Genomic DNA, 8,919 nt, shown 5'->3' with positions numbered 1-8,919 from the left:
CCAAGCCTCTCTGTAAGGCTCGCTGGAATTCAGCCAAATCCCTGGCTGATGTCTAGAGATGCCATTTCCCTGTGACACCATCTGTTTTGTGAAGTGCAACAGCCCCTCCTGCATAAAAATACCCACACAACCCTCAACTTTATAGTTAGGATAGTGTTCCCAGGCTTGGTAGTTTCCTTCTTTGTCCTCCAAATGTAATATTGTCAGATAACATTCTTAAGGTCTTTGTCCATGAGTTTATTTGCTAACTGGAATCTTTGGGAATAATGGCTTCTTACTCACTGAGTGGCCCCACAGCCCAAGTCAGAACAATAATATTAGGCAGCATCTTCACTAGGTCTTCTGCTTTCATTCATGGAGTTGATGCATACATTTCATGCATTACAAATGCAAACAGTTATGATATCTAGACATGCAGTTTTTATTTGTATAATTATTATTATTTGACCACATCAACTTAGCATGTTCATTTGATCTGAAATTGTAAATTTCTCTTAATTTTTTTGTAAAGTTATGCAGATACAGCCATAATATTCCAGAAGCTAAGGAGTAATTTTTCTAAGTTCTCCAACAGAAGAGACTATAAAGTCTAACACTAATACATTTCCTTTCTTATTTGACAAAAATAATCAGCGGAAAATCATACATTAAAACTCTTTTCCTACATTGAAAAGAGTTTTTCAATGTAGGAAAACTCATGTAGTTTTTTTTTATAGACAGCAGGTTGCAAAAATATCTAGTTTTGAAGTGCAAGGTGGAAATCTTCGACAAAAGAACACCATACCCCCTAATCATAAAAAAGAATATCAAAACAACAACTATTTTTATAAGCTGCCAACACAAAACCGTTCTACGTACCTGTCTCCGTTTCAGCTGCATGGCTGCTTGGTGTGGATGCCTGGTATCTGTCAACCTGTGTCTGCTGCAGAACCAGCTGAGCTGTGCAGGGTTTCTACTCTCCTCACCACTAAAACATTTTTGCATTTCCAGGTAACAAACTAACAAACACACACACACACACACACAAATGCATGCATGCATAAGTATGAACACATACATATTCACACTTTATCACCCATATATAATCCAAAAGGCTGACGATCATGAATTTTATTAACACAACCTTTTTGTAGAGCAAAGTTGCCCTGGGAAATGTGCAGATTCCCAGGGCATTCTGCCTCTCAAGTCATCCTCACCTTAAATTTCTAACACATGCTGGTATATCTACCATAAAACTGCTACAGAAATTCAAGTATTGAATGCTGGTTTAATGGAATAATTGATTATGCACATCGATCCTTGTGTGTTTCAGAAGCACAGCAGCAAATCTTTCCAATGCTGTTAAAAGTAGCTGCTACGTTTTGTGTTATTTCAGTGAAATGATAAGTGAATAGCTGCACAGATGGGAGTTCACCGAAAGGCAATCTACCTATATGATAGAATCAATTTAGAAAAACGAAACAAAGATGGAAAAAAAGTTAATGGAACCATTTTATTGCAGAGGAGCAAACCAACATAAAACTTCTTCTAAACTGATAAGCTTTCCCGCCTTTCTTGTAGGATGAGCTAATAGCCACTCTTCTGAGATTAATCATGTTTTTGCACCAAATCCCGTCTCTCTTGGTCACTTCCCAGAGCTCACTATCAAAGCTGAAATTAGGTATTTGGACTTTTAAGGTTTGAAACAGACACAACTCCAGTATTCTTCCTGCTTTATACCAGTTGTTATCCAGGTTCAAGATACTTTAACTCTTTAACAGAACTAAAATCATCCCTTTCTATCTCACAAACAGCACCCCACACTCCTATTGATGCCCCCTAGTAAAGTAAGTGTATGAAAAGCTTTAAAATAATATGAGATCTCCCATTATTTGGTTTATTTAGTGCATTTATGCATTTTGTGTCTTGATAAATTTCCACAAATCAGACTTTTCATGCTTCTCACACAAAACACAATGCTCTCAACATAGAACAATTAACACAATCTTGTCTTTAAACATATAGTTATTTTTTTTTTTTTCTGTTAACATGAACAGAAAAGTTTTTGGACCGGAGTTATGAAGGGATATAATTTGCAAGAGAATGTAAGACTTTTGAACATGCCACAAGAAACTCAGACCTGCACATAATTAGCATGGGTTTAAGGAAAAACGCCATGAAAATTTATTATGCAGATCTCTCGAAGTTTCCATTGTGCTATCAAGCCCACATCCCTACTTACCATAATCCCCATATGTGAAGTAAATTAAGGCCATTCTTTCCCCTCCCTGCTTCCAGCCTCCGTTCCCCGTTGCGGAGAAAAAAGAAATAACTCAGTTTTAGCCTTTTCTGAAAACATTCCCCTTCCTTATAAAACTCCTCCCAGCAGACATGCAGAGGCACACGGGCGACCAGACTCTCCAGACTTACTCTAATTGCGTTTGCGCGTGTCTGCACTTTTCTTTCTCTGACATGAAGGGAAGAGCTGAGTTATTTCTTCTTTCTGCTTGTAAATGGTACTCTTGAACTTCTGAGTGGATCCGGCGGACTGAAAGAGCAGAAGTGGAAGAAACCAGAGGTGCAAAAATTACTGGAGTAAGGTAAGTCTGATGTGTGGACTGAATGAAACTTTATATAGAGAGTACACTCAGGATTTTCCCTCACGCATTCCTCTGCTAAGGTCAAGACGCTTACATCATTTACACAAACTTATAAGATGTTAAAGAACATGCATTTTCTGGAGACACTTGAACTGATGTTGATGTTTATTCATAAATAACCACGGGAAGATACTCTACCATACTATTAACATACAATTTGGATAATAAAAAAAATGTAATTTGTAATTTTAAGTAGTGTATTTCTGGTTTATTTGTCCTAAAACAAGTTTGATTGGGTTAAAAAACATCAAGTGTTTCCAAACTTAAGGAAACCAAAAGAATCATGAGAAAATGTGACTCCAGATGAGGGCTGAACTCAGAAAATTCAAAAATATTCTTACTGAAAATAGAGAAATGTGTATTTCTCTATTTCTCCGTGGTTTTTCTTACTATTTAACATTTAAACCCATTCACTCCTATTTGTGTTTAGCAGAAAAAAAATAGCAACTTTTTTTTTTTTTTTTGGCTACCAGAGCCTTCCTTGTCATGGTGCTGCTGAAGTAAATGTGTTTGGACAGCTGTAAAACACACCTGGTCAAGCTTTGACAGGAGAGGCCACAAAGCTGAATGGCACCCACCCAACAAACGCTCAGATTTGCTCCTCAACCAGGACTGAAAGAGGAGGACGTGTGCAGCCAAGAGCATCCACATCTACATTTTAGGGATTAATAAAAAGAGATTCACCAAAAGCATCTCTGCAAATGACAGAATCATTTCATACCAATGCCTCATTTTCAGAAAAGAGATATGCCTATTCAGCTCCATTCAGGGTTTTAAACCAGATTTCCGCATACGGTATATGAAACTAACCCCACAAAACTTGTACCAGTGAATCAAGACCTGTATTGACATATGCTGAAGAGCCGCTCAGCGAGAAAAAAATAAATAAATAAAAATTGAGTGTAAAAGCCTGCTCTACCAAATATAAAGGGAACTTCTTGACTTCATAACACTTGGAAAAAATTGTTTTGATATCTGGCTAAGAGAGCTAACTCTGATACTAAAAGTTGGTGAGAAGGAAAAAGGTTTGTATCTTTTTACGCAAAGCATACACACATCTGGCCTCAACAGCGCAAATCACTTGAACGACGTTTCAATTTTTTTCTCATGAACTTTTCTATTTTCATTAGAACCAAATCATTATAACTAGTTCTATTTCGGGATTTAAACACTTAATCAGACTTGCACGCTGTTGCGCTTAAAGATTAAGGTGAAGCACTAAAGGGTTTGGCAAACTCACGGCTTTCCCTTTGTCGAAACGCTTTAAGCCAAGAGAAAAGTCAGCCCATAAAAGTCACTTCCCTGTGACGAATCCTTTGCAGTGGAGCCAAGAAAAATGTGACTACATACTGCAGTCCAACACAAGCACAGTTTGCACCCAACCGTCTGCATCTTAACTTTCAAGGCATTTTTCAAAGACAAAAACCACTGCTGCAAGTCTGTGATACACCGAGGAATGAGCAAGGGCGTGAGCAAAACAAATTCACGTCTTTCCCGAACAGACGAATTACATTTTTATCTCATTACCTTCAGTCATAAGACCAGTGTTGTTACTGCGGACCAACAGGGATTTGTTTTAGTGGTGCTGAAACAAGCGTGGTCAAAAGTTTTGTAGGAATAAAAAGGTTTTGCATCACCACAATTATGGAACATAAAGTAAAGTCACTTTGTGACAGGTTTCCCATTTAATTTATAAATAAATGTGCCATTTTTCTGTTTGTAGTCAGCTAATTGGTTTTAATACTTAAAATAACAAAAGTCTATGCAGGCTGGATAAAATAATTGCAGAAGCAGATGTAACGCAATGCCGTCATCGACTTGGAACACATCTGGAAAGCTCATTAAATTTGCCTTTATTTTACATGTCAGGTCATCCCAACTGTAACCATACACTCACACGCAAAAACGCATTACTATGATATCAGGATGTAAACCTCATTGTCCCAAAGTAATCCTATTTGAACATATTTCCATGAAAACCACTGCAACTTAATTGAAGTAGTCACTGAAACGCAGAGGGAACCCTCTCGGTTGTTTTATGGGTAACTGGGAGTCTTTCCACACCACAAGTTGCCTTAAAATAAGCAAAATATTTTATTATGTTTGTTTCAGCAGATTTCAGAACAAGACGTACTGAAAAATAATAACTAGCCAGACTTTCCTCTCAGCTTTGAGGAGTTTAAAAAGTTTTGTGCCAAATCCGAATGCGATCTGACAGCAGAAATATCTCTGCCATGCAGTTTATGGTGGATGCCTTTAAATTAAATTAAAATGTTCCATTTCCAGATGCGGAAGCTTGAAACCTAGACAGCCACGTAAGTTCCTCAAAAACTGTAGTTTGAAAAAAACAACCCAGATTGTTTCTTTTTGTGCCCAGAAAGACAAAAAGACGACCTGAACGTCAGCATTCACAAGAAAGATCCTTAGAAAACCACTGGAAACAACAGAAACTCTACTGTAAGGAGAAGTTTCGGCTTTCACAGCCTTGGCGTGACACGAGTCACCACACAGTCTAGCCACAGAATGTGAAAAGCTTATTACTACTCCACAGCTGAGGCGGCACAGTTTTGTGCAATAACTTTTTATAAAACAATGACATAAATCCACTGAAAGATTAAATTTAACCCGTTTTACTTCTCACAACAGACATAGAGGGACATGATAACTGCTGATGCATCCATTTACAGTAAAACTATAATCTTCTGAGGAATCCAAAATACATTTGAGATTTCATACACGTATTTTGAAGGGGCTGCACGGTGGTGCAGTTGTTAGAACTGCTGCCGTGCAGGAAAAAAAAAAAAAAAAAGATACTTGTCTTGATTCCTGATCTTTCTGCATGGAGTTTGTATTTTCCTACAATGGGTAATATGGCTAGTTCCCACAGTCAAAATGTACAGGTTAAATGGGCTTAGCAGCAAGTGTGTTTGTTCATGGCTGTTTGTCCTTTGTCTTTGGGTTACCATGTGATGGAGTCACTGCATGTCCAGGGTGTATCCATGACTCTAACCCAGTGACTATTGTAGACAGACACCAGACTCCATGTGACCATGCATGGATAGGCGAGTATAGTCAATGGGACTTTATACTATTGAATAAAATAGTGTGCAGTTGTGAAGAGGAAGGGAAATTGTTGCACACGTGTGTATTTAGTCTGAACTGACAATGAAGCTTAACCCTCTGCTGCAGTGACAGCTGGAAGGATTTTGTGATATTCCTCTACCAGCTCTGCACATTCAGAGACTTCTTTGTAAAAAAAAAAAAAAGAAAAGAAAACGAAAAGAGATAAAGATTGTTTGTGCAGATAAAACTACTTGTATAGTAAACTGAATTTAATTGGTAGATGGACAGATTTACTTACCTGTAAGTCTTTCTATTAAACAGAAGTCACTCAGATAGCAGCAACCTGTATGTAGCAAAATAAGACATGTTGTGTGTATAATATTTTATAATCTGCATGTGGCATTTAACAAAAGTTCAACTGAAAGAAGGTTGCCTGATAAATTGTACGTAGAAAAATATGATTGCTGCTAAGATATGCAGTGTGACATTCAGAGAGTCAGATTTATGAACCTCGTAAGTATCAGAGAAGAGTCGCAGCCACGTTTAATTCTCAGCTGGATAAATAAGATGAACATTTCTGGAAATATTTCAATATCATTACGTCTTGAGGAAACGATTTTGAACAAACATTATTGCCATTTGCACAGAGCTGAAGATTCAAAAAGGGGAACTGAAAACATAAAAATCGGAGTACAAGCTCTGCTGATGGACCAGATGTAAAGTGTAGCGCGCTTAAAAGTGACAGCTGAAAGAAACGACAAAAACATCACAGCTACTTTATATTTCCAAGATGTTTCCAGACATAAATTCATCTTATTTACAAAGTGCCGTTACCTCCTTGAAATGAACAAACGTCACTCTTGCATCTCCTCGGCATACTGGATGTTCATGCAGTTCAGGTGGTCGTCCATCTGAAAGTTGCAAAATTAAGCTTTAACAGCATACCTTGAACCCAAACCATATCTTCTAATCGTCTTGCAAAACTCAGAAATCTCCACATCTTTTCATGAAATTCACAATCATTCACCTTTATCTGCTCAGGCTACCATGTGGCAGTTTTGGATGAAGCTCATCTTGGCCTGGATCTCCCTGGCAACCCCGATATTTGGCCAAAGTGGAGATGGCGACTGGGGTTCAGGCTTTGACATCCTCCCTGCCTCGACGGCCACCAATGACACATTGGAGGCCGTTGGTGACGAGCCTGCGAGTGCGAAAAACAACCATCTCTTAATCCCGTCGTCGCCGTCCCCCTCGCTCCAATCTGAACCCCAACCAGATAAGTGCTCTGTCCACTTCAGCACTAAAGCCGAAACTGTTTCAGCTCGAAAGCTGAAGGCCCGGCGAGAGGAACTGGACTACCTGCGGACGATTCAACGTGCCAACAAGGCAGTGGTGGAGAACCTGGCGCAGTTTGTGGGGGCAGAGCTGGGGGATCAGAAATATGAAGATGTGATTAAAGAAAACATCATCAGCATCCAGGAGGACCATAAAGGCTGTAGTGAGGATTTAGAGAAAGCTGAGGAAGATTTGAGAAAGCAGCTGGAGGGAGATGGCTTCGCTGGGATGGAGAAGTGAGTATTGGTTAAAGTTACAGTCTGACAATGAAAAGAGGAGAAGATTTAGCATTTCATAAAACATCAAGTGAGTGTATTATTTTTACTACAAACATCTATCTGTGTCAAATTTTTGACTATCTTGTTCAGGATAAACCAAATAAAGTGTACCAGCACAAAACATTTTCACCAGAGGAGGTATTGTGCTTTGGGCTAATGTAGAAACCCATTGGACCGATGAATCTTGCTGCTGTACACAGACATTTTTAACCATCGGATAGACCGTCCGTCTGACAGACAACACTTTGCCCGAACTGAGTCATCGACGGGACAAAAAAATGCAGCAGAAAGACTGAAAATTAAAAATATTTAAGGTGTTTGTAAATGGCCTAATTAAAGTTCAGTGCTTCATCAAAAAGAGATGCTGTGTTGGGACTATAAGAGAGCTGATCAGAAGCAGTTGTCTATAAACCTCAATATGCTTAACCAAGATGAGTGTGCAAGACATTTCTCCCCAAAAATATGGAAGACTGATAGTCAGGTTTAAACAAAAAAAAAACAAAAAACAATAAATATGTCAGGTCTGAAAATTTATTTCTACAATTAACAGAATAATTTGGTGAGCTTAATTTATCCCACACAGATGATGATCTGTCATAGATCAAGACTGTTTTTTTTTTGTGTACTTGATATTAGATTTGGATCACGTTTAAAGCCTCCAAACACATCGTAAAATGTAAAACAAGTTGCACTTTTTTTCAACATGGCTATCATTTTCTGAGTCCGTCTTTTCCGTTACGAAAACGTCAATCATAATTTACCCCCAGGGAAATGAACAGTAGGTCAAGAGGCATTCCTTCATTTGCCTTTTCTGTTCTCATCTTTCCTCCTGAAGCCTGTTTTCTTTTCTTTTCTTTTTTTTCCCCCCAAATTCTGGCGCAGAGTAAGAGAAGAGTCTGTGATCTTTGAAGAGATGCTTCGCGCTGCAGCGGACATCGCCAGCAGGTTGGAGAGGTCGTCCCAAGCCCTGCATGTTTCATTTACACGGCAGCTGAAAGACATTGTGAGAAATTGATGAACGGAGTTTCGAAACTGTTCAGGCGTCAGTTTCCAGTTGCAAAATAATAAATATGTGAATAAAGGCTGGCAAACTGTTATGTGCCAAGATCTACAGTCCTAAATATTTTGTGTGTCTTTGTTACTGAGATGCAACGATGTCTCGTTGAACTGTTAGCAGGAAAGAAAATGCTGAAGAAAATGCTGCAAGTTGGGAAATGATGGTTTAAACAAATCACCCCTCATGGGGTAAGTCATAAAAGGTAGACTTGTTAAATATTATCTTTAATTCAGGAATTGTTTATGAAATAAATGGAAACAATCTGTGGAGCCAAGTCTAATATTTATAAAGCAAACTAGAAGAGTCTTTCGGAAAGCCTGCATAACGACACAATAAGCATTTAGAATGAGAAGACTGTTCATCTATTATGTATTTTCAACATTTAAAAAGTAAACTACACTCGCTTGATAGTTTATTAGGTCCAATTTGCCAAGGCCAAATTGGACAAACACCAGTTGAGGAGATTTATGACAGACTGCATTTTTCTGCTGGACAATCCTGTGATGGTCTGCAGACCTTTCTATACAGACTTCGGCCTCTCGCCCAG

General features: G+C 38.5%; 1 protein-coding gene across 1 annotated transcript; it reads left to right on the top strand.

Moving 5' to 3' along the window:
- The first annotated feature begins 2,349 nt into the window (after positions 1–2,349).
- Positions 2,350–8,434, top strand: LOC106943576 (uncharacterized). Its single transcript, XM_015026881.1, has 3 exons — positions 2,350–2,579; positions 6,744–7,273; positions 8,198–8,434. Exons 2-3 carry the CDS (start codon positions 6,750–6,752, stop codon positions 8,328–8,330), a joined length of 657 nt encoding a protein of 218 aa, XP_014882367.1. The 5' UTR covers positions 2,350–2,579; positions 6,744–6,749; the 3' UTR covers positions 8,331–8,434.
- Positions 8,435–8,919: the final 485 nt, after the last annotated feature.

The sequence above is a fragment of the Poecilia latipinna genome, unplaced genomic scaffold (genome assembly GCF_001443285.1).
Source record: "Poecilia latipinna isolate Pla-1442-1.1 unplaced genomic scaffold, P_latipinna-1.0 Scaffold5491, whole genome shotgun sequence".
NCBI classification, from domain to species: domain Eukaryota; kingdom Metazoa; phylum Chordata; class Actinopteri; order Cyprinodontiformes; family Poeciliidae; genus Poecilia; species Poecilia latipinna.
Note: the sequence above shows the minus strand (reverse complement) of the source record. Positions and strands in the feature narration are given on the sequence as shown.